General features: G+C 50.2%; 1 protein-coding gene across 5 annotated transcripts in view; it reads right to left on the minus strand.

The window, feature by feature from the left end:
• Positions 1–1319: 1319 nt before the first annotated feature.
• LOC106488064 (protocadherin gamma-C5) overlaps positions 1320–25564 on the minus strand; it is a 230036-nt gene continuing 205791 nt past the window's right edge. For all 5 annotated transcript variants that reach the window (XM_067304642.1, XM_067304640.1, XM_067304643.1 and 2 more), the window contains exons 3-4: positions 10657–10745; positions 1320–4156 (exon numbers count right to left, since the gene is read on the minus strand). In XM_067304642.1, coding sequence (XP_067160743.1) covers positions 3930–4156; positions 10657–10745 — 316 coding nt within the window. In that variant the 3' untranslated portion in view covers positions 1320–3929. The remainder of the gene's footprint in view (positions 4157–10656; positions 10746–25564) is intronic.

Below are 25564 nucleotides of genomic sequence, written 5' to 3' on the forward strand. Positions count from 1 at the left end.
GGAGGCAGCGGGGGGGGGGGGGGGTGTCTTTCTCCTGCAGCCAAGCAGCCTCTGCCTGCGCCGGGGTGTGGGGAGGAGGTGGCGGGAGGCGGCGGTGGGGGGCTCAGGCTGGTCCTAGCAGCCCCCAGCTCCCCAGAGCCCCTCTGTGACTGCTGCCGAAAGCCGAGCTGGAGCCGTGCTGCAACGCAAAGCCGGACAGTCCCTCCCCAGCCAGCCCCGGAACCACCTTGCGCACCCAAAGCCTTGGGGTCCCTGCCAGGCCGTGGCGTTTCGGGGCCCTCCAGCACAGGGCAAGGAGCCCTTCTGTGCACGAGGGCCGGGGCTCTGCGATCCCCAGGGCTCCGACATTTCGGTCCCCCGGGGCCTCCCCCGGTTGCGCCTTAGCTTTCCCCGATCGCCCTGCACGGCTCCATGAGCTGCTTGCAGAGCATCAATTCTGCTCGGCATCGGCCATGAATTATTGACGGGGTCGTACCCGCCTGTCAGAGCCTCACACCGTGGCCCCCCACCCGGTCACTGCCTCGGCCCCCGCGGCCCGGGCCTCACGGGGGCTTGGCTGAGCGAGGAGACCCCACACTCGCCCCGGCCTCGGCCCCCATTTGCCTCACACGGCCCTTTGGGCGTCTTGGGGTAACTGCTCACCCCCAAAGACGCCACCTTTCCCCTGTGGCGGCTGCCCCTCTGGAAGTGGGGCACCGGGCCAGGCTGGGCACCGGGAGAAGCGTGGTGAGACCCACGGCTGGTCCACGTGCTCCCGAAAGCAGGCTGAGACAGCCTCTTTCGGGATGACTCAGACGAGGGAAAACAAACCAGTGCGACATTTCCAACCCAGCACGGTCAGGGCAGAGCCTGGGCAGGGGGTACCAGATCCCCGTGGGTGCTGGGGGGAGACCAGATCCCCGCGGGTGCTGGGAAAGGGGGCCGTAGCATCCTGCACCAGTCTCACGGATGCCGTGGCCTCCTCTGTGGGCTGTGATGGGGTCTCCAGGAGGGCTGCCCTGCCCTGCCCCAAACCTGCCAGACAGGAGCACGGTGCAGCCCGTGGCCATGCCACCCTCACCCCAAAGCCCTGGGGGACCCGAGGACAAGGGGGCCCCGAGAGCATCCGTGCTGGTGGAGTGTGGCTGGTGCAGAGACAGCGATCCCGGCTCCACCGTGTGTGGCATGCTCGCGTCCTGGAGCACCGGGCCGGGATCGCTGTCTGGGGGCTGAAGTGCACACAGCTCCCTTCTGCCGGCAGCCTCTCCGCGTGCAGAATCAGAGAAAGCGGGACAGGTCATTTCTCACTCCCTCTCCCTTTCTCACAGGAACAAATACCATTTATTCAGAAGAAACCATTTTATTATTTTTTTTTCCCAAAGAAAAAAGCAATATAAATATTAGAGTATAAAACTTGCGTGTAACACATTGACATTGGTCTATATGGGTATAAGAAGGATATAAGCATATATATAATATATAAGTATAATTCAATATTAGACACATTGAAAGGGCAAACGTGTTTCATTTCACGTACACTCGGAGCACAGACCACATGGAAAGAAGGTACAGAGAAATTGAAAATACTGGTGTCCACAAGTTAGTTACCGGGATAAAAATAACACGCCACTAAATACACAACACTCACTACTCTACCTCAGATTGCAGAATAAAAAGAAATATAAACACTACGATTCATCTACAGTATTTCTAGAAGGGCCACGTAATAACTACATGAGATTGTGTAAGCCTTACTAATCATGTAAACTGTTTCTAGTGCAGCCACCACAGGAGGTGACTGGGATCAGTACAAAAATCATACGCAGACAAGTTCCTCCCATCGGCCGGTCCTGCTTCTCTGGGCATAGGGAGAGAGCAATCGGGGCCCGGCACCCCGCGGAGCGCTGCGGGCGGCTGGGCTGCGTCGCCGGCTGCGCCGACAGCTTACCCCAAGCCGAGCAGAGGAGGCTGGATCTGCTCAGGTGAGCTATGTGTTAGCGATTAAAAGAAAAAAAAAATAAAAAACAACAAAAAAAACCCCTCCAAACCAACCTCCCCCAGAAAATCAAGCCGACCCTGGCATGGCTACCTCGTCCCCACTCCATACCCCCTCTCCTTTGCCCGCTCACTGCAAAAATGCCCCATGTCTGCCTTCCCAGGTCCCAGTCCACTACTCTGATTTGGGAGGTTGGCCTGGTGCAAGGGCTGTATGCTTGGGGCAGCAGCCCTGGCAGCCGGCGAGGCACGCGGGAGGATTTGAGGCCGGGCTGACTTGGTGCTGAGGGCACAAGGCACCTTCTCTTTGCTGCATTTATACCAGCGGGAGAAGGGGCAGAGATGTGAAGGGCTCATAGTGCAGAAATCCTATTCCTGATCCTTCTGCTCCATCTGTGTGGTGGAAACCCCAAAGCCAGCGGTAACAGCAACAACAAACTGTCCAGGCTGCAGGTCCAACCTGGGTTGAGTCCCAGCTACTTACCTGGGTGCAGTGTGGTCACACACAACACCCCAGTGTGCCAGAATCCTCCCTCTGAGTCTCCGACTGACCTGGGCCATCTCCAGGCTCGCTGGCTTTGCAGTCAACACCACACACTCATTTCCAGTTCTCGGGTCCCTTACCCAGGTCTGGTCATCAGGTGCCACCAAACCAACCGTCACTTACTCAGCAGCCAATTCTGAAGGCCCAGGAACCAAGGCTGTTCACTGGCAACTCTGCAGATCTCGTCAACGCCCCATTTGGGAGCAGCGGCTCTCCCGACTCTCCCCATCTCGTATTACTGAACCCTATTCCTAGATAGACACTGCTCGGCCTGCACTTAGACTTGTTTATCTGCCGGTGTATTTATACCATGCTGCATAGGCATGCGATGACTTCTCTAGGTCCGTGGAGTTAACTGCTCTACTGTAGATGTGAAGTGAGTAATTTGCATGCAGACTGATGTGCAGAAATGTGAAGCATTGTCTCCATTCCCTACAAGCAGATTGGAGCTTATTCCAATAGCACAAGTCCTTGGTAAGGGCTTGGCTATGTCATTGCTTGAAGGAGCTGCAGCTCCTATCTCGCAGCAGGGCACTAAGACTTTCTTAACTTTAATTCCAGAAAAACATTTACTGTACATATAAATATTTACTGCAAAGAACGGATGAGATGTGTCTGTTCTTTAGAGACCTCTAGAATCATTAGGACAACTTTTGTACACCTCAGCGGAGAGTGGCACACTCTTCCACTGCAGTTAGATTGAATTTCCTGTCTCTCAGACATCGTGACTTTCTGTCTCATATTTCAGGCCATCACTGGTTGCACTTAAAAAAAATAAATGTTTAGGATGCAGCTTTACCATATTCCCTTTGACTCATGCAATATAAACACTTACTTTTTTTAGGATAACAGGTAAACAGGAACTGAAGCACTCCCTACCAACTTCTTAGCAAGAAATCCATAAGTAACTCAGGGTGAATTTTACTAATGGAAAGATAAACAGCAAAATCTTGAACATGGGCTCTAACCTAGGAACTTTCTTTCTCCTTCCAAAAATGATCAAAGGTCTATAAATTTAAAAAAAAATCCATGTTAAAATTATTTACACTGGACGAAGCCAAGCACAAGCCTTGTGCCTTTCTTGGACTACCTGGGAGCAAATTGAATCCAAAGACATGGTTAAAAGACCTTCCACCCTTGCATATTCTATTACCCGAGGGATTGTATAAAATATTTGCTAGTATTAACAGGGCACTTGTTTTTGTTAGGTTTTGTTTCCAGATTGATTTTCATCATGAGATCTAACAGTAGCGAGACCCTACTCCTAGCTCTGATGATGATACACATTCGTGGTTTTTCTTACTTTAGCATCACAAGATTCACATTCATCCTCCATCCTAGGCTGTGATTTGGGGGGGTGCTGGAGCGGTCTGCCCTGTCGATCTAAGCTGCAGATGGTCTCCTGTCAACTCTACTTCTTCTCCTTCTTCCCCGACTTCTTCTTGTTCCCGCCGGAAGAGCCTGCGTTCTTGGCGTCCCGTTTACCTGAGGAGTTGGAGAGCGTGGCGGTGCTGCCCGGGATGTACACGTTCTGCCGGTAGTCGGGGACGTGCTGCAGGGTGAACTGGGGGCCGTACCGGGCGCTCAGGCCCATGGTGCCCGTTCCTCCGCCCAGAGTCGAGTTCCCATCAGCAGCTTCTGCGGGTGCCACGGGAGAGAAGCAGACAAAACGGGGGGGGGGGGGGGGGGGGTCGTTAATGTTGCCGAGAGTTGGGGAACATCGCAAAGCCCATCCCAAGCCCGAACCTGCTGCGCGGAGGGTCCCAGCGAGCCAGGGACGCTCCGAAAGGCTCTCTCAGGCAGAGGGCATTTAATCCAGACCTCCTCAGTGCCATCAACCTCCATCACAAACTCCCTTTAGCCTTCATCACTAACACTCCCCCCCCCCCCATACTGTAGGAGGATGAGGGCCAGATAAGAAGATAGGGACAGGCCCACGAGTCTAATGGAAAGGGAGACGCTCAATGTGGGAGCTGCCAGGAAGCACAACGTGGGGGTCTTTTGCAGGAGAAAGCCGTGCTGCAGGAGGGGTAGCGTCCTGCCCCCCCCATCGGACAGCCTGCGAGAGGTGGGATGGCCGGCACAGGGTTGAGAAGCAGCAGGGGGGCTGCCGGGCACCGCCACCTCCCCAGCAGCACGTTGCGCAGGAGAATGGGAGAAGCCCATGAGTGGTTTCGGTCCTGCTTCCTCTTCTCCTCCCTCCCAAAACCTCCCACAGGAAAGGCCGGGCAGGTCGGCTGTCACGACTGAATCTATCGGCAGGGCACATCGCCCGTGCGTGCCAAGTCTAAGAAAGGGTCTCTTCAGGACACACCGGTTTTGTAAGGTGGCTGTCACGTTTGTGCTCAGGAGCACAGCCCAATCTGCAGCAGAAATCCCTTCCTTTCTTCTGCAGCAGAAGTCCCCCTCTCCCCCTCCGGCCAGCAGCTTGTTACAAACATACTGTACAGTTATAACGATTAGTTATGCATTAAGGGAAATCCATAATTGGGCCCTGCAGGTTTTTTTCCCTGCATTTAAAGCCCTGGCCATAGCATTTCTAAAGACAGGTTTATTTAAGGAGCAGAACACATGGCACGACAAAGAAAAATCGCTGTCATGCAGTACCACAAAATGGCTCTAGGAAGCTGAGCATAAAGCAACCAGTGCTGAAGTGTGTATGATAGTCCAGATCTGGGAGCAGGCCACAGAGGGGGAGGGGGAGGCAAATGCATTCCTGTCATGCTGCAAAAACCCAGCACAGAGAGAGCAACCGTGGAGGCAGGGAGGGATGCAGAACCCGCCTGTGATGCTGTCACACTGATGTAAGGTAGGAACCAGGCTGCAAAATGGAAATAGGGGAGATGCACAGAGGCAGGGGAGAAATAAGGACGGGGAGAAGTCAGGGAATGAGCAGCATTGCTTCTAAGAGCAGCTGCACAATCCACTCCAACACGACTAGCTGTGCACAGCCCGCGATTTGATTCCTACACAGTCCTGCCTAGAAATGACTTGCTAAAATCCTGCCTTTGCATTCGATACTATGGATCTGAGCTGGAGAGATCCTGCAGCTTTTCTCATGACGGGACTTTTAACTGCTCCGCGTAAATGGCTGGGGACATGAGCTCCTAGGAGGCTGGGAGAAACCCCACAAGTTCTCCCCAGACCTCCAGGCATGGTACCTCCAACGAGGTGCCCACACCGAACCAAGAGGGCTTTAGGTTATATCACCCTAACAATAGGTTTGGCTGAGTTTTCACAGTGAAAGGAGGATGAAGTGCCTGAAGGGCCCAAAGCAGAGTCCAGAACTGCTGCTCCCTCCTTTCGCAGTCAGAAAGACTGCAGGAATAAAGAAAAACAATAAGCATAAATTGTGGTCCGGTCACGTCCTGTTTCTCCTCTCACTAGCTCAGATCTGTACATGCCTCCTTTTCGCCTTTGCTTTCGCCTGAGCCAGAAGGCTGGGACAAACAGAAAGGAATCCAAACAGAAACCTGGGACACACTTATTTACTAGTTCCCTGAAATATTTCAGTGTATATATACACCCTTAAAGGCATTGGAAATATTAAGCAACTGCAATTTGAAAAGTTACAGCTGCTGTATTACAGTAGACAGGAAAACACACAGCGAGTCTTAAAACAGGCATAATATTATGCATTAAGGACTAAGGAAGCTCATGAAGATACACAAATGCAGCAAAATATACTGTGGGGAAATGTCATTTTGCTTTCTGGTATGAAAGCACCAGATTTCACAGGCAGGAGACTTTTCTGTCGTCCCTTTTGACAGATTCACAGAATTGGCACGGCTTTTAGGAGCTTCTTCGGGAGCAGGCATGGGAGATCAGGTGGAGAGGATGTGCATATACATTTAATTATATTTGTCACTAATCCTCTGTGCTAACTCTTTATTCCAGGGTTTTACTATTCACCCCCTGGGTTGTGTTTAGTTATCTTCTTCTTTCTTCTTGTTTTAAAAGGTACTTGGAGATTTGTAATTGTTCACCTCATCAACAGCTAATTTCGTTAACGACCAACTCAATTACGCACCCCTCAGGGTGTTATGGACCGGGATGTGATCACTGGAGATGTGTTATCAGGCCAGACTGCAGTCAGGGACCAACTTGCAGGCGGATTATTGCCTCTGGCAGTGGGGGAGAATTTTGTCTGGGCTCAGCCGCTGCTGGATTTTAGCTGGAAACAGCCTAGTTGGGGGTTTCACGTGTTTGGGCACATTTTAGTGTGCTCTCACTCCTGCGTGCCATTGCCCCACCATCCCATTTCTCTCCAGGTCATCTTGGCTGTTCAGGGGCTTCATGGAGCGAGGGCCTGGGGGCTCAGCAGCATCCACGACAGCTTTCCCCTATGAAATAACTTGCGGAGGCAGCACAGTTTCCAAAGGGGGAAAAAAAACTGTCAAGTTCCCAGCCTGTCAGTTGGTCCAGCCCAAGAGTTAACAGTGAGCAGAAGGCTGTTTCTAGGTAACATTGACATTAAGGCTGAAAAGAAGAGAGAACAGGGACAATGGAGATTTATAAATCGGCACTGAGCTGCTTTTGCCAAGCAGGGCACTACAGCTCTTCTTGCTGTAAAGGTTGTGCTCAGCCTTTATCAACAGCCAACTGTTATCCTAAATAGTCCTGAAGCTCCTGCAGTCAAATGGTGAAGGGGAAAACAAGAATTTGCACTTAGGCAAAAATAACCGAGTGTCTCCATTTCCCTCATAAACTGAGCTCGCCTCTGGAAGGGACAATGAGATTTAGGGAGTCAGGCCCGGAGCACTTGCTGGTGCAGCTGCTGGTGGGGCTTTCACAGGAACCAAATATAGAGTGTCTGCCTGAGCCTGCAGGCTGAAATGCTGGGAAGGCCCTGCTCAGGCTGCCTTTCTGTCTGCAGGAGAAGCAGTGTGCTGTCTTGCTGGCTGCCTCATGGCGCCCATATAAATAAATTTGTGCTAAGAGACAAACTATTTTAAAGGAGATTTCCCAGGACAGGATGCCTCATAAGCCTAGCCTTTAGTGTCTGGTTTCCTAAAGCATCTGTACTCCTTGGTTTGTCTTAGCTGTCTCTGCCTTTTCAGACTGCTAAAATCACTAGCTTTTCAAACTGTTGGCAGTTCCCAGGCCTTTGAAAGTGGGAGTGTAAATGGCAGCCTCCCAGATGGACCTCAAGGCTCAATCCATAGGGATGTGGCACAGGTCCTCGTGGCAACCCCCTCTCCTCTCTTAACACCCCCCACCCCAAAGCCCTGGATGCTCAGCACAGGAATGCATTTCTGAAAAGACTCTGTCAAAACAGCACTTTCTCTATCCCTGCTGTTAGATCAGCTGGTTTACAGCTTTCCCCCGTGTAAGAGTGCATGCAAGTAGAAGGCAGAAGGCCATTTGCCCAAAATGTCGGACTGCAGATGCTCGCAGGGAGAAAGCATGGGCCAAGCAGGGAACGAGGCCTCCCAGGCCTTCGAGGGCAGAGGATCCAGAAGGATTGTGGGAATGAAGGCAGAAGCCCTACAACAGGGCTGCAGCCCTGTGAGGTCAACTAACTCCTAACCCAGCTTGCCCTGGCAGTCCGACCTGGGGGAGCCCACAGGTCTTGGTCCAGTCCCTGCAGCTGCTCTCTGGCTTAGACCCAACTTAGCTGCTCTCTGTCTTGGAAGGGGATGAAGGAGTACTGGCAACTGCTTTAATCCTCAGAAAGACTGGATTGACCGGGCCTGCCATAGCCAAACAAGCTCATTGCTCTGTCTCTTGTTCCAGTAAAGGATAAAACAGTGGCACAGGGCCAAGGATGCAGATGGGACAGCACCATCCCCGATGCAAACAGGACAGCGCTATCCCCTTCTGAAGCTCACAGAGCAAAGCAGCGTCAGGGGAGCTTCTACCTCCCAGACAGTCTCTGTTCAGCACAGACCTGAGCCCACACTTTACCTGAGCCCAGAGCTTTACACTGAGCACTAACTGGGTGGCTGAAGTGGGTGATATGCCTGCTCTGTGCAGAGAGGAGCCTATGCTGAGAAGACGTGGCGTAAGCGAATGACATACGGTGCTTTCACCTGTGTAATGGGAAGGTTTTGCATCTCCAAAGCTCAAACAGAGCTCAGTAGACAACAACAGGAGGCAATGGTCATTGAAATAGCCAGCAAACATTACGCAAGGATGGATAAGTACAAAGCTTAACAGCCAATTAGAGCTGCAACATTTGCCCCTGATCAAAGCCTGCCCCCATCAGCACTATTAGCCTAATGAATGAGGGCGGCATGCGAGGAACTGAGTGTGGGGGGGGAAGACTGATGAAAACACAGTTACTGTGGAAAAAGTATTTGGGGGCTCCTTGCTGCACTGGAGATGGACTCCTGTGCTGTGTCCACACTCTGGCCCCATCCATCTCCCCTCAGCCAAGTACCAAAGTGGGCAGGAAAATAAATAACTGCACTGAGCCAGCCTCTCTCTGGGGCTACACCAGAGAAAGCAAGTTGCTTTGATCTAGTAGATGGAGCTGATTTAACTTAGCCCCCCGGGCAGACAGAACCGTGGGAGAGGTTAGGATTGTTTGAGACTTGTGGATTGGGGGAGACTTGCCAGAATAGGGCCCAGGGCAAAGCGGAAGTCAGTGCCTAACCTAGAAGGAACCCGCTCAGCTTTCAGATCCTGGGGAACTGCTCAAATGGCAGTCAGCAAAACAGTTTTATTTGTGAGCAAGGAAACTGGATCTGGAGGCCCTGAGTGATGATAACCATATGGGCCCCTTGAGGCTATTTTTCCACGGTCATTTTTCAGAACAGAGACACATTTTCACGTTGTTTCTTTTCCTTGAGTGTAAACAACTCTCATACCCAAGACCTTCATCCCTTCACCCTGCCGCAGCAACTGCGTCCCTGGGCTGCCTGGTGTCTGCAGAGAGCCTTGCAGAGAGGCAAAGTTCAGCTGAAGCAGCTTTCCAAGAAAGCAACACCATATGAATCCCTCCTCCCCCAGATTCCTTCTCTCCCAAGAGCTCAGAGGAAACATCCTAAGCATTTTACACAGGGTTTTATGGCTGCACTGTTGTTTCTATTTTTAAATCAAGGGGGAAAGACTTGGTGGTAATTATAAATAAAGGCTTTATGAAAACCAGCTTTATCCTGAGCACTGCGTAGAGTGATAATTGCACTTCTTTTATATAAAGCCATGGAGATTGCAGGCTCACAGAAACACCCCTCTAAGTCCACCACTTTCACACAACACAGCCATTAATCAGAAAAACCAACCAAGCATCAAAACAGTACCAGATCAAATCCCAACAACTGCAAATACAAAGAACCAGCAACAGGATGTAGGGCAGAGTCTTGCTCAGTCCTTAGCCCACCAGAGCCCAATGCTAGCAGTGAGCAGCCAGAACAACCCCCAGACGCAGGGACACATGCTGGTGGGGACCATCTTCCTACCTATGTCTCCAGACACAAGGCCCGATGGTGGTGGTCTTTTTCTTAAGACCTGCAGGTCTTTTCTAAAAACATCTCTTCTGCTCCCGACACAGGATATTCTCTTCTCATCGTGAGAAGAAAAACCTGTTACTCTACAACAGCCTCAAGCTTTTGTCTGAGTATATGGTTCTGGCCACCTGTAAATATAGGACCCCAGAGTAAGCGGGCCTGGACTGACTCAGGCCACCATTTACTGCATTTCTGATACCACTTACCCAGGCCCTATCTCTAGCCAGAAGCAAATCTTTTAAGCTTTTGACCTCCTTGCCTTATGCTAAGTTCCACCATAGCAGATGTTTCATTTACTGTGACCTTCTGGAACCAAATAACTTACAACACATCTCAAGACCAGCTTTTTCATTCAACACAATCCTGTCATGAGCCAGATAACATTCTCTCTAGTACATAGATAACACAGTTTGGGTGGAAGAGATACCCCTGTCTACAGCATGCCTGATGCTGATGACTATCTTGCATCTCCTCTGCCTGAGTCCTTTCTGAATCCTCTCTTCTGCAGGATGACAGAGAGAGCAGTGTTTTTCAGGCAGCGTCTCTTTAAGTACTTCAGAAGCTATCTCAGCCCCTCCAGTTAACCCAAACACATCAATAACACAAGCATCATATCTAATGGCATGCGCCTGAGTTGTCTGTATAAAAGCAAATGATGCAGTTTTCCCATACGTAATGGAGACTGACCGTTTGCTGAAGCCAGGATCATGGCTTGAAGCATTTCCGTGTCAAACTGGTTGTTCGGCCAAGCTCCACCTTCCTCTCCATTCTGAGAGCTAAGGGAAAAGAAAAGAAACAGCAAGTTACTACAGCTCAGTAAAAAGAGGGGGGTTGTTAGAAAGCATGAAAAGGACTTGCCAGTGCAGTTGTTACACAACCTGAGAGCAGCCCCGTCACACAACTTTGGGCGCGTCTGCTGAGCTGGGCAGTGCTGATGGAGAGGCTATGTATGGACTTCAAAGCACTCTGCTAAGGAACACCCTAGAAACAAAATACTTTCTGAGGTCTCCATCCTTTTCCAGGCTTTTGAAGAATAATCACCAATAAAAAAAAGTAGCTGGGAACTCAGTGACACTTCCAGAAATGCCTACCTAACTCCTGCTGATTTCAGAGAGTCAGGCACCTAAGCAGTTCAAAATCCCAGCAGGTGCCTTCCCCCCATCACTTAAATACCACAAAAATGCTAGTCCTAAAGTCCCAGAGACACACATCCCTGTACAATCAGGCCCTCTTCCTTTTGAAGACCACGTGAGGTGGAGGCCCTTTCAGATTATTTCAGGCTAAAACTCCATTCAACAGCTTCATTTGTGAGAATGAAAGTGAGAAAATCTTACGGACTCATGAGATTTGGCATCAGCAGGGAGCCAGCTGTCTAGCACTGAAGGGAGTCCAAGAGCAGCCACCAGCTCTGCAGAACATGGAGCAAGCAGTTCTGGGGAGGCTGGAGCAGTGGGGAGGAGAGGGAAAGGAGGAGAGAGACCAGCTTGGTTCCTTGGGGAAGGCTGATGGGTGGATTGTTAGCACAACAGTCCAGCAGATCAGCTTGGAAAATCTCTGGGGATGCTACCAGGCTTCAGTTATGGAGGAGTTTTTGTTGACCAAGGTTAAGCCTGTGCACAGTCTAACAAGCTCTGCATTCATGTTTATCAGATCCCTGGCAACTGTGTTCATCCACCAGTCACTTGTGGTCAGTCTTTCCCTTTGCAGAGGGTCAGGGATGTGTTCTCAGAAACCCATGTACCCTCTCTACTTCCAGTCCTCTCCCTGCTCCTGCTGTTGTCACAGTGGGACAGCAGCACAAGCCCTGCCCACTATGAAGGCTTCATTAACCTGGGCTCTGCCCAGATGTGTACAAGTCAAGGTTTGTGCGGAGGCAATGGCTGATCAGCAGACAACTCAAAAACTCACCAGCTTTCAGGGCCCCATGGGCCTCCTCTGCTCTGACCCTGCAGCAGCATGTGAGTGACACACAAACTGTCTTGGGAGCTGGATTGGGACCACAGGTCTTCCCTCTCCCAGCCAAGTGCTCTGACCACTATGCAACTCTTGCCAGGTTTTGAGAAGCAAGGCTCTGCATCCTCGGCTGTGCATTAGCTCACTTCAACAGGTGTGGTGAGGGCTGCTGCCACTTTTGTGGCCAGGAACTCTCAAGACGTGAGAAGTCATTCAAGTTGGAGAATGCTGAGCCTGTTTCCTAGGCAAGCATTCAAACCACCAGGCTGCAGGCCAAGGAGGTGGCCTCCTCCGCCAGTGCTGCGCCTTGGAGGGGAAGCTGCGGTCAAAGCACTCACATCCAAGAGGAGGTGTCCAGACCTAAAGCCCTGTTCATATATGTTCAAGCAGTGGAGATCTCCCCAGCTCTGGGACCTCCTGTTAGCTGCTCTGTGTCCAGGTGCTCAGCAAGTGCCCCAGCCACCTCATACAGTGCTGCCAGTGCTGATGCCTACTCAGCATCACGCACTGTGCAGCAGATGGGCACCTCACCACCAGTGTGAGCATCACACTGCCTGAGTCCTCCTCCCAGATGCGGCCACTCCGGCTTTAAGACACAACACAGGTCAAGTATGCCCATTTTGAAAACAGGACATTGAGATACAGACAGACCCGCATGCAGATCCTTGAAGGCTGTGTCTACCCAGGTGACCTTGTAGCACATCCAGCTCCTGTGTCTAGGTCACTGACCCAGTTGTGTCAAAGCTTTGTAATGAGGGAAGTCCTGAATGCACAACAGCTTTCCCCTTCTTCCCTGTACAAATATCCTGTACACACAGGAAGAAAAAGCCCAGATGCACAGGACAGATAAGAGTCCCAGTGACCTCTGATCAGGATCAAAAATGGTCCTGCTTGGTCATATGGCTCAGGATAGACCCACTGAAAGGTATGTATGCACACAACTCCCTTTAAAACACAAGGGGACTTGGGCTTAAGGGAAACATGGACTTGGATATTTCTGGGTACTTCAGTGAGCGATGGAAATGCTTTTGAAAATCTGGTCTTGAGCAACTCGCCTAAAGATATGCAGGACCATGTGCCAGGACCACATGACCATCCTTCCCTTCCCCCTTCTGTATTGCCTTTCTGATATACCCCTGGCCAGGGCCATATTACTGTTCTCACTCTACTGTTTTATCTGTTGAGGTCACAAACAATTACTTATTTAGCAAAGGTTGCCCTGGCAGGACACTGCCAACAATACTGCTTCTGAAGTATCTGCCATCTGCTGCAACCTGGGGCATCCCAAAAATTATTTATATCTATCATCTACATGGTATGCTGGCACAGTTTCAAGAAGGCCAGAAGTGAGTTTTGCCCGCCTCTCAAATTGATTTCAGTGTTTGCTTGCATTCTGGTTTCAGTGAGACGCCTCAAACAAGATTAAAACTCCATTGTACTCGGTGTTATGCCAACAAGCAGTATGTAGCAATCTTTGTCTCAGAGAACAGACAGTCCAAGCAGTCAGAACAAGGGGGGAGAGCTTCAGGGATGGAGTGACCTATTCAATGTCACAGGCAGGGCTGGGAATAGAGCCCCAGGCTAGATCCAATAAAGGGCTTTACGCACCTAAACGCCAGTCCAAACCACAACCCATTCAGCCACCACTTAACCCCAGCAGTTCCTCCCTCACCAACTGTCTCCCTGGCTGACAACTGCATTTCCCAGCTCTTTCGGTGCTGCAAGAAGCTGCCCAGAAATGCCCAGTTTGGGCAACTCCACATCTGCTTCTCACTGAGGAACCCAGTCTGGTCTGGTTCTCAGGGACCCCAGCATAGTGATGACATCCAGGGAGGGGATGGGGGAGAGAAGGCACAAGAAAGGCCAAAGTTAATTTGGCCGGGGGGGAGGGGGTTAGTTGTAATAGTCCAGTGTTTGAATCTATGTTCGACTCCTTCTTTGGTAAGAAAGTACAGGCTCTGTTTGAGGCATCTCATTTTCCACTTCCCAGAAGATTGTTTCATTGCCTTTCACTCCTCCTTCATGCAACAGGCTACACTGGACAGAAGCCCCTTCTACCTCCTGTTAAAGCTGTGCCTCTGCGCAGTAGGACAGAGGGAATGCATGGAAGAAAAGCATCACCCTGTGACCAGGGCATTCATCCCAGAGGCAGGATCAGGGCGCCCAAATTCACAGAGATCCCTGACCACTTCTTTCCAAAGTAAACACCTCCATCTCCTTCCCAATGAACCTTGTCTTCTCGGCTGCACACGGGCATGGATGGAGAGAGTTGTCATCCTACAGCAACCACCAAGCATCAGACTTGCCCAGGATTTGGTTGGAAGGATATTCTGATGAGGAGGGAGGAGGGTGAAGAAAGGACATGGCTGTCAGTCCCTGCAGGCTGGGATGGGTGTTGAGGCTCTGTGTCTTCAGCAAGACATAGCTCAACCACTCTAGTGCAAGACACAAGACAAGCAGTAGTACCATTCTACTAAAAAGGGAATGTGTGGGTCTTGTTCAGGTTTTAACCTGTTGTTTTAAAAGTGCATGCCCCCAGGGAAGGACAACTGTGCCTCATGGGAGTGCAGAGGGAGGTTCATCCCTGAGCCAGGTAGCAGGCTGGGGAGAGAGGCAGGATTTCAGACCCTTTTCCTAGCTTCTGTTCTTAGATGAAGAGTGAACACATGGCCCTGGGTTCTCCTCCGGGTATCAGGTGCATGAATGCGGTGTGCTTAACCTGGCCCTGCCTTATGGCTATATCCCCAGTGACTGTGAGACAGCCAAAGCCCTACAACTCCTTAATGCCCTATAGGATAACAGAATCACAGACTAATTCAGATGGAAAGGGACCTGAAGCACTCTACCTGATGCAAGTAGGAAGGTATCTGCTCCAGCCTGCCTCCTCCCGCCCTCAAACACACTCAAAGCAGGGCTAACCTTTCAGTTAGATCCAACTTCATGTTAGATGCTCAGGGCCTTGAGCGGTTGGATTTTTGCTGTTTCCAAGCCAGAGATTTCTCTGATCTCTCTGGACCCCTGTCCCAGTGTTTGGCCGCCCTCAAGGTGAAAAATGTATCCTAATATCTACTCAGAATTTGTCACATTGCATCTCATGCCCACTGCCCCTCATCCTTTCACTGTGCACCTCTGCACAGGGTCTGTGTCTGCCTTGTCTGTAATCTTCCCTTAGGCGGCAGAAGACAGCAATTGCACTCTTCTCTTAGCTCTCACTTCTCTAAGCTGAAGAAACCCAGCTGTCTCAGCCTCTCCTCATCAGTCACATGCTCCAGACCTTTGATCATTTTGGTGGCTCCCGTATATCCATGTCCTTGTTGCACTGGGGAGCCCAAGACTGGACACAGTGCTCCAAATATGATCCCACAAGTGCTGAATAGAGGGGAACTGTCACTTCTCTTGACTTGCTGGCTACTCTCTTGCCAATAAAACCCAGTATACAGTTGGTCTCCATCACAGCAAGGGTGCACTGCTAGCTTATACTCAACTTGCTGTCCATCAGGACCCCAGGCCATTCTCTGCAAGCCTACTGCACCCAGTATTCCCAAGCAGTCTCCCATCCAAGTACTAATTGGGCCTGACTGTATTGAGCTTCAGAGATCAGACAACAGCTGTGTGCCCAGGGTGGTGTGGCCTGATGGCAGTCACCCCGTGCAGGAGAGGTCCAAGCGCCTCTCTGATGACAGATGACGCTATGGCCCACCAAGGAAGAAGCCCAGCCCAGTCAGTCTCCCTGCTGATGACATGACATTGCTGCATGGTCTATCTGGGGGAACTGGTCTGCACAGCAGATGGACACACAGCCAAGCTCAGCTCTCTTTCCTCACTCCAACAGTTGCCCCAAAGTTCAGCTCAGCCCTGCCGGGGTGTGGCTTGTGCCCATGCACCATGGAAGGTCAGTGGGCTTGGCCTCTGGTGCAGGTTTGTGCTCATGCTCAGTATACAACACAGGTATGCTCTGCATCTCTTGACTCCTGGCTCTAGCTCTTTGTAATACTCTCTCTTCAAAGGAGTGTAGATAAACTGGCACTTCAGGCCTGAAACAGTGTCCCTGCCGCACATGATGTCACACAGAAAAGCTATTTTAGAAATGCCTTAGAGTTGCAAAAAATGGCATTGAGCTCATTTCTATATGCAGGAAATTCAAGTGCCTCAATTACTTGCAGTGTAATCATACAGAATTCAGAGGCACAGAAAACATAAGTGTGGTAATCTAAAAATGCCCTAAAATAAGTACTTACACCTAAAAAAGGCACACATCTGATGACCAGATCTGGCTGTCTTCCATGGCTATAGGACAGAGTTGTGAATTGCTGATTTACAATTCTACAACTAAAATCCCGCCTTTCCACACTGATTAAAACCACTTCTCCTACCTGCCTACAACAGAGAGACCTTAAAGCACTTCCCCTTACAGGATTGCTCACTGCTCATCCTGAGCCTTAAGTAATTCTGTGGGGAAGATGCCCAAAACTTAGAAAGGCTGGTTCCTATGGAAATGACTCCAGGAACTCACAGTTTTTAACACAAATGACATTTACTCAATAGGCTTTTTTAAAAAACCCATCCTCCACAGGACAGATTTTTTTCTGTTAAATTCTATTCCTCAGTTCAGAAGCACAGAAAATAGCTGCTTTTTTATTCAGGGACATTTGCAATGCAGTTAGGACTGGAGAAAAAGAAACAATTCCAAAATCTACATTTGAGACAAAGAGGCAAGTCTTTCTGTGCCAGATCCCCCAGGAATACAGTGTCTGAGGTGGATCAGGGCGTGATGGACACAGGCCTGCGGGCAGGGCATAGGGAGTGCACCGCGGCAGCGTGGGCAGCAGGCAGGTGCACAAAATCACATGCTCTTCATCCCGAGGGGAGCCATACGGACAGAGGCAGGTATATCCAGGGCAAATGCCACAAAGGCCTTCATTAAACTTAACCAAATTGGAGGCATGGAAGTTCGGAAATACCAAAATGAAAGGTTTTCTGGGCAGCCTTGATATAGCTCCACTATGCATCACATTACAATACTGCCTAATTACACAGAAGCCTATAGGTTTTCCACAAGCATCTGCCAAGCAGTGCCCAGGGTGGCCACGTGTCCTTTGCTGACCAGCTATTTTGTGTTACCCCACCTGGCCAATGCATTGTCCCTATTTAAACTCCACTTTGAGTACAGAATTATTCATTTCCTTATGGGGTTTCTATGGAGCTTGTTACTATGGCATCCAAATGCCTCACAAACATTTATTTGCACAGCTGCCCAGTGAATTTCTGAAAAATTGTTTTCCTCGTTCTGCAGATGGAAACCTGGCTTTGGGAGCAGCGCCACAAGAAACTGAAGAAGCTGAATGCCACAGATAAGCGATTTCAGAGCCCCCAGGGTTAGCGAGGCCGCTGCCCAGCGGGAGCACAGCCCCCAGTGCCCAGCGCTGCCTTCCACCCCACCTTGCTGGCTGCTCCCAGGCTTCCCCACGCCGCAGAGACATGTCTGGGGTTCATCCCAGCCCTTCCGCCTTTCACTCCTGCTTGCTCCTCAGCTTCGGCACCTTCTCCCACTCCCCCTTCTGCTCCCTCAGCATCCCCCCCGGGGGAAGGACCCTGCTCTTCCATCGCTGCCTGGCGCCCAGGGCCAGGCTGCATCCTCAAGCCCCTTCCTCCAGCCTCATTCCCCGACGGTCCCTGATGCTCCCAGGCTGTTTCCCTCAGCCCAGCCCCCCCTTGCAATGCTCTTTCCAGTCTCCTTTCCGAGCTTCCTCCAGTCCCTTCCCCCACTACTCCATCCAAGCAATCTCCCACACGCCAACCCAGCCAGAGGCAGCAACAGAAGTAAAAATCTCAGCCCGAGTGTTTTCAGCTTGGCAAAGTGACAAGCAACAGGAAAAGGATCTGTCAGGGACAGCGCAGAGCCTCAGCCGCTCTTAAGGTGTGCTGGAGACACCACTGCGGCTGCTCTCCGAGCCCCAAGGCGAGGGAAGAGCATCCCCTGGCCCCACAGCCCACCCCAGCCCTCACCGTTCCCCTCAGCAGCCCACATGCCCCAGGCCTGCTGCCCACCAGCCCCTGCCCTTCCTCTCCCACCTCCCAGAGTCTCCGAAAAAACAGAACCAACACAGAAACTGCCAGAATTTCCTTTCTTCTCCCTTAACAGAGGATGCTGCCTGCCCTTCCCCCCCTGCTCCCTTCCCCCTCCCCGGCTCTGCACATTCCCTGCTTCTTCTGTAATGCAATTACATCGGTTGGAGACAGCCTGGATAAGGCACGGCTTTAAGATCATGACTTTGCAAAGATGGGCCCGAGCATTTTAGTAGGTGGAGGGGAAGATTTGCAGCCTCACAAAGCAACTGCTAGGAATCAGCCCCGAGAGCTGCTGAGATGCTGCTCTGCGAGCTGGAGGCAGAACGGAGGGCCACGATGGCGCTGCACTTAGCAGCAGCCGGCTGGTAAGGGGAACTCGGGGTAACCACCCCAAAGGAGAAGTTCCAGCACTTATGAATGAGCTGTGTCGAGCAGCATAAACAAGAACTGAGAACAGCCTTTTTGCATGACCCATCCTGTCGCCACACATGCCACAAACATGACAGGAAAGCTATTTTGAGAAATTCTTTGGAACTATTATTGTGTCTGTTTGTTGGATCCCTGTGCCTCTACAGCCAACCATGGCAAGTGCTCAGCTGCGCAGGAAACAGATGGAAGGAGAAAAATTAAACTAATACATGTAGCACCTGCTAAATTACCTAAAATAGTGTTTATATACATAAACCCATGATGATGAAACTCCTGATATCTTGGGGACCTTCCAGAATGAGAAACACATCCCTTTGCTAGAATATTTCCCATTTTCCTTAACTGTCTCTCCATCATTCTTTGTCCAGCCTGGCAGGATCCGGATGTCTCAGACTTCAAGGACCATGACAAATATAGATAAAAGTGTAGCAAAATACTGGCCCAGAATGGTCCCTCATTCTGGGGAGAGGAAGGAAACATCTAGTTGGAGAGGGCTGCATAGTCTAAAAAGAAACCCAAACACAGCTTCTTCTGAGATTTGGGTTGTTAATAAACCAATGGGAAAGCCCTGGGGGGCAGGAGAGTTCGCAGGAGTCACTCACAGCGCTGGTGGAAAGTTGTGCTGTCTCACAGCTGTGGAAGGGAGGGTAGAACTAGGACAGACCATTACAAAAGTTTCAATTTCAAGACCCAGGAACTGGCTTTTATTCCAGCAGGCCAGGGCTCAGGCGCTGAGGGAGAGGAGAAAGGAGAGCAGTTACCTAGGGACAGCTCCCGCTCCCAGCATCAGAGCAGCTCCCACGGGATCTCTCCCTGCCTGTACTAGTCCCAGCCCCCCACCAGCACGCTCAGAAATTGCAACACCAGACTACAGCACACACCAGGGCAAGGCCAGGCTCTGAGCCGCCTGGTAATGCTTTAAGGCAGCTTTTAAGCTGTGGCATTCAATAGGAAACCAGCTGCAGCTGAAGCTCGGAGCCTCTAAGTGCTCAGTCTTGTTTCAAGACCCACCAAGCTCCCGCCAGAGCAATGCTGCAGGTTGCAAATGCAAATGTCCAGCCCTTGCTGGGTTTGTGTGGTTCCCTCAGAGGTGTGTGCCGAGCAAAAGACTCACATGGGCTGGGGGCCGGGGTGTGCTGCCTCATCTGGCATGTCCCTCACAAAGACAACCTCAAATTTTCCCCCAAATGCACTCCTCTCTCAGGCGCCTGAGGACCTGGAACAAGCCGGTGCTGTGTGCTCTGCAGCCCCAGGAGTTTTAACAGGAAATGAAAGCCCTCTCTTAGAAGTCTAGCACACTTCCTAGCACAACTCCTCCTTCACCGAGGTGTCCCTGTGTGCCACAGTCTGCATTTCAACCTTAGGAGAGCACTGCTGTTTCTGAAAAGCAATGACACCAAAGGTATTTCCACAGTGTGCCGCGATTTTTCAGGCAGCCCACATCTCTCCTCAACCCCTGACCTTGCTGGGCTCCTGCTCACACCTTTGCTGGGCCCCGGGATGGCTCTGTGGCTGCATTCAAAGGCACTGCTCTCCTCACTGTCCAGGGCAAGTGGGTGCACAGCAGGTGCCTGCAGGTAGCTCTGGAGAGAGGCGCTCACATCATGCAAACAGCAGACCACAGGGAAAGACCAAAGGCACTTTACTTCCCTGGCCTGTCACTTGAGCCTGCATGTTCCCCGAGACAAGTTAAGCAGCTGAAAGCAGCACTATGCTCTACGTGTTCCAGGAGTCACCAGAGAATCACTTAATATACAAGTGTCTGCACAGACAGATGCAAAACAGCCAGAAGAACCTGTGAATTTGGACCTAAGACCATTGCAGCTCTTTTCATTCACCTACAAAACACGTGAAGCCTCATGTTCAGAAGCAAATTTCACTGTTGTAACATAGCTGTTGGCTTCAACCTCTGTGCATTTGAGATGAAAAGCTAGGAATTAGAATCTATTTCCTAAATTACCAAGGGTGGCAGTTATTTCTGCCACTCCTGCTGCCCCTCTGAATGAAGGGCTGAGGATGGGAAGTTTGCACCTCCAATCAGGTAGTGCAGAAGTGCCAGGAGTTTTTCCCAGGGCCTCCCAACCTTCAGCAGAAACCGCGACATCACCAACTGCGCTGCATTCCTAGGCCTGATTATTTACATGCTCTCCAGGTGATACCGTTCTGTTTTGAAGACCGTTGCACAACAAGGCCCTTATTTGTGTATCTTAAAAATGCAATCTCTGCATACAATCACAAAGAAACATAAACTACCTTCTTCATTCTTCTTCAGCCTGGTTCCCCCATGCTGTCTGTCTGACCATTCATTTACTCCTGCCTAGTTTAAATCAGATCTGATGGCCACATAGAAGTTTCTGATATACTGTGCCTCTACCACTTCCATGAAAATCAGCAAAGACAGGCCCTAATTGCTGTCTTCTGCTAGGGAAAGGCTTAGTTATCCATTGTGCTTGCCCTGCTAGCTAGCCTGTCAATGTCCATCATCAGGTGGCCACTCAGCACGTGGGTGGCTGGAAATTGTGATAACCACTTGTTCTGCTGCTATGGGGGACAGCTGGGGATGTTGTGGAGGAAGATGGTGGTTCTTTGGAAGGGTTTAGGGAAAGCAGGAGGCTGGAGACATGATGGGGAACAAAGATAATGTCAGAAGAGGAGCATGGGGAGAACCTCACCGTACTGTGGGGAGGGGAAGACGCTGGAGGGAGGCAACAACGGGTATTGTGGAGGGAGACTTGGGAGGCATGAAAAGGTGCTGGAGGAGCCGTGGTGGGGTGTGAGAGGGATGGAGGAATAGCATCCACAATGATCCAGCTCAACCACTGCAGCGTGCTGCCTACAGCTGGGGGAGGGAGGGGAAGGCAGCGTTCACACTTTGCTAACTTCTACAGGCTCCGGGGCTTGACCTGCAGCTCCATCCCACCCCGAGCAAACCGCAAGCACTTCCCCTTCTGCAGTACAGGCGGCTCCCTGCAGCGGAGAGCCCGCGGGTCCCACAACCATGCGTGAAGGGAGTTTTCACGTTTTCGATGAATGAGTGAATGAAAGTTAAAAACTAAGAGTATTTATGCTGACATCCACCCCCATCCACATGCTCATGTACTTTAGTACTTGCCACTGTATTGACCATAACTATGTAAACTTGCAACATAAATTCCTTTAGGGTTACAATACTTGCAGACCGCTCCCCACCCATGACTGTTCAGTCAGCAAATATTTTTCTGCTTTAGGAAGGACTTACGAATGTTGGAGCCTGTGTGCATATCTGTTTGTTTCTGGGCTGTGTATCTGCCTCCGCTGTGTAAATGCATGAACGTGTGCGTGTCACTGTGTGTGCGTCTGTCCTCCAGCTTCAGCTTGTGCGTGCTTTGGGAAGTCCCACCCAAATACATAGGACGTTCACAGGGCAGCCTACGTGCTGCATATAAAAGTTTCCTTAGCGGGAGCGTGTCCCTGGCACACTGGGGTGATGGAGTCACATGGGAGCTCCTGATCCTCCCAAATACATGCCAGAAGCCCCTAAAGTTACACCAGGTCTTTGGGCATACCTGAATCCTGTACATCCTGCAGACACCGGGAAACCCAAGAATGCTTCAGGGAGCTTTAAGGAATATTCCTGGAAAGTCTTTTTTCATCAGTCCCTGAGCAAAGTCTGATTCATTTAGTAATGACTGTCCAATTCTTGGCACCCAGGAGTGAAAAAAGGAACTAAGAAAGGAAAAACCCTCCTTTCCTTTACAGCTTTCCTATCACCACAGTTGCAGTATGTCCCCAGTCCAATCCCTTCTGTCCTCTGCACAGGCCAGGGGGACGGTCACCCAGTGTCCGAAAGGGCAGCTGTGATGCCGTTTAACGGGTGAATGAAGCGAACATCGCTGTTGACTATGTTTAGCCTGGGAGGGCTCAGAGCAGCATTTAAAGCCATTAGCGCAGGGACGAGATTGAGGATTAGAGCAAAAACTGAGGGGGGTGAAGGGAACGACAACCTACTCGATATCTTGTCTGCATACTTCACTCCTCCCTCCCCCGTGTGACCTGGGACCCCCATACAGTCTCCCGCTTCCTTTTGAGTCCCCTCACCCCAGTGTCCCCAGTTCCTCCTGTCTGGGATCTCCTCCTCCAGCCTACCCATATGGCCTGAGATTGTCCCCACCCCCCCACTTGAGGTACCCAGGACATACTGTCCCTTCCCAACCTAGATGCCTCATCCTCCCACGCTCACCTGTAAGCCACCTGGACCCTTCCCTGCTCCTTCAAGTAGAAAATCCTGACTTGAGCCCAGTGCTTTGCTGAATAAACTAGCAAGCAAAGATCAAAACAAAGAACTGGTTGTCGAGCAAATAACATGAATGTGCAGGGCACAAGCCAGTTCTCTGTTCCTTTGGTGAAAGATAAGCAAGATGGGTCCCTTGCCTCAGTACCAGTCCCTGAGTTCTCCTCCCCTCGAGCCACCCACCCCAGGAAATCCCACACTGGCAATCCCACAGGGACACATCCTGCAATGCCGCTAGACTGTAGGTCTGTGCCACTTTGGACAATTCATCACTGTAGTCTCCACTACAGCCAGCAATGTGATACGTTTGTGAATTGAATTTGCTGCTAATTAGCATTCTGTATTCATTTACATCTGCCCAGAAACTGCAAGGGTGCATTAAAAAATAAAAAAAAAGCAAAATACAAACATTATTAAACTAATCAATTTGTCCTCCTGTTTCTCCCAAACAAGATTAATTGAGAATCACTCTACTAATTTACAGGTCTAACTCTCTACCATGCTTTCTAGGGATATTGTCTAAAGTTTCCTGACAGCTCTCCTGTGTTTCAGATCATGAAAGAACAAATTATCTTCATTGTCTGATAAAAGTGATAACAGTGCTCTGAATGCAGTGATGTATAAGATCAAGAGATAGTCCCCGCCTTTTTGAACTTACACTGAGCTTTGGCTGGTTCCAGGTACTCAGAGATGTGTGGGATTTTTCTCTACGAGCAGGTCTACGCTATGAAAAGACAGGATTGTTCTCTCTTCCACTTCACATTAAAATATTAAAAGACAAATGACAACATTGGTTTTAGCCTGCTTCCTGGTTTAGGGTCAGTGCCAGACTCCCTGCAGGATCCATTCAATCTGCTAGCCTAAGCTGCCTTGTCTTTATTGCTATTTAATTTGCACTAGGCAAATTCAGTTAAGAGCACATCCCTTTTTTCAGTTTAGAGCTGGCTCTCCAAGCCCCAAGCAGAGCCCTGGAGTTCACAGTGCTGCAAAGGCTTATTTTCAGTAGAAGACACAGTCCATACATGAACTAACATTAGAGAGAGTAACAGTAAGAGGGCTCAGGCAGTTTCCCTTGCGCCCTCCTTAATATCTGTATTAGCAGCTGGGGTCTGAGAGATTCACACACCAGACGTCAAAAATGCCAGTAAGAGCATGGGAACAGCACAACAGGGAGCAAACTGCTCTCCAAGATTTGCCTGACTTGCTTGATCACCAGAGAGGTGTCAGGGCTAGTCATTGACCATATGATAATACTTTCTATTGACATCTTTTTAAATTTTAATACCAGTTTAGAATAAAAGTATCTTCCTTGATTTAATGTAAAACAGGATAAAAGGAAATTACATGAAATTCAGTGAGAGTTGTTTCATTGCAAACATGAAATCTGCACATAGGCAGGTGGTGAAAACCAGCATGAGTTAAAAATCCTCTGAGTTATTTCAGCACAAATCTGTATTCGGACAAAGCCTCTCTCCAAGCCCTGGAGGCCAATCTGGGCAGGCTGTGCTATGGAAACCTCTGCCAGAACTGGCACTGATATGAGCCTGGGGTGGCTGTTTCAAGGACTACACTGGACACCTGATCACCCAGTTCACAGATCATCTAGCACACTGAGGACAAACCTACAACACGTGCACCAGAATCAGCATGAGGTGCTATTTCGGCTGCCCTGAACTGAGTCTGAGGCTGCCTTCCTGCTTTTCCCCTCTCTTCCCATACCAAGTGCTGCTACTCCCACTTAGGAACTGGAAAGGGACTGGAGGCTGTGAAGAGCTACAGCCAGTAGCTGGGGGACTGGCGTGAGGGCCACTGGCCCATGGCCTGAGGAAAGGTCCCTGTCACTGAGCTATGTAGGTCAGGACTGCATTAACGCTGTGCCTTGAAGCGCTCCAGCGTGATGCTAGAACAGAGAGCAATAGAGCTGCTCTGATGGGGCTCGTTTACTCACTTCTCGTAGCAAAACTATTGCAGTGGCTCTTGCGCACTTCCGTATAATAGGGCTTTCCAGCTAATTGTCATTTGAACTAGAGCGTAAATGTTTAGAAATATTTTTCTTGATTAAAAAGTTGTCTCCAAGCCCCAAGCCCCAATTCAACAGAGGTCAGGGAAAACTGTTCCAGTGATATCCTTGTTGTTAAAGTCTATGCCCAGCTGCTACTTGGAATACTCTTAGCTGTATATCAAACCCTTGCTCCTATTTTAGCTTTGTCAAGTAGGAGAGCCTAGTAACAAGGTTCGATTGCTGTGACAGTATTTACAACTTGGCTACAGCAGTCTCTTGACTTTCTTTCTGTTAAGCTAAATTATTGAGCCAGATCAAGGGAAGGATTCAGACAGCAAACAGTTAGCTGTTGTGAACAGTTAACTGCAGGCTCCGACACTGGAATCCAGAACCCTGGGATCCCCATACGGTGTAGTCAAAACCTACGAGGGAGCTGGCCAACAGGAACTGTGAAGCACAGAGATGTGAGCTCCTCTCTTATCTGCAGAGATAAGATGCCTGACCCAGCCAGCCAAGGAAGCACAGCATCAGAACTTACTCCTATTTCTTCCAGCCAGGTGTTACAATCTTTTCACATATAAATTATCCTGAAGCCCTTTCTCCAGTCACCTCATACACAACAGCCTAGTGGTTAGGGTATTTACACAGGAAGGTGTACTCCTTATGTAACTCCTTTCTTATCCTTATGGTGCTCAACAAAGTTCATTCTCAGAAGAGGATCTCCTCCCTCTGCCTATGAACTAGGAAGGGAGATGGGAGAGGTGAAGGGCACCTGCTCAACATTTTCTGTCATGCTTTTGCGCTGTGCAGCAAGGAAAGCAAACTTTGTTGAACCAGAGGCAAGAGAGAGAGCAGTCGAGAGATGGGTACTC

The sequence above is a fragment of the Apteryx mantelli genome, chromosome 14 (genome assembly GCF_036417845.1).
Source record: "Apteryx mantelli isolate bAptMan1 chromosome 14, bAptMan1.hap1, whole genome shotgun sequence".
NCBI lineage: Eukaryota > Metazoa > Chordata > Aves > Apterygiformes > Apterygidae > Apteryx > Apteryx mantelli.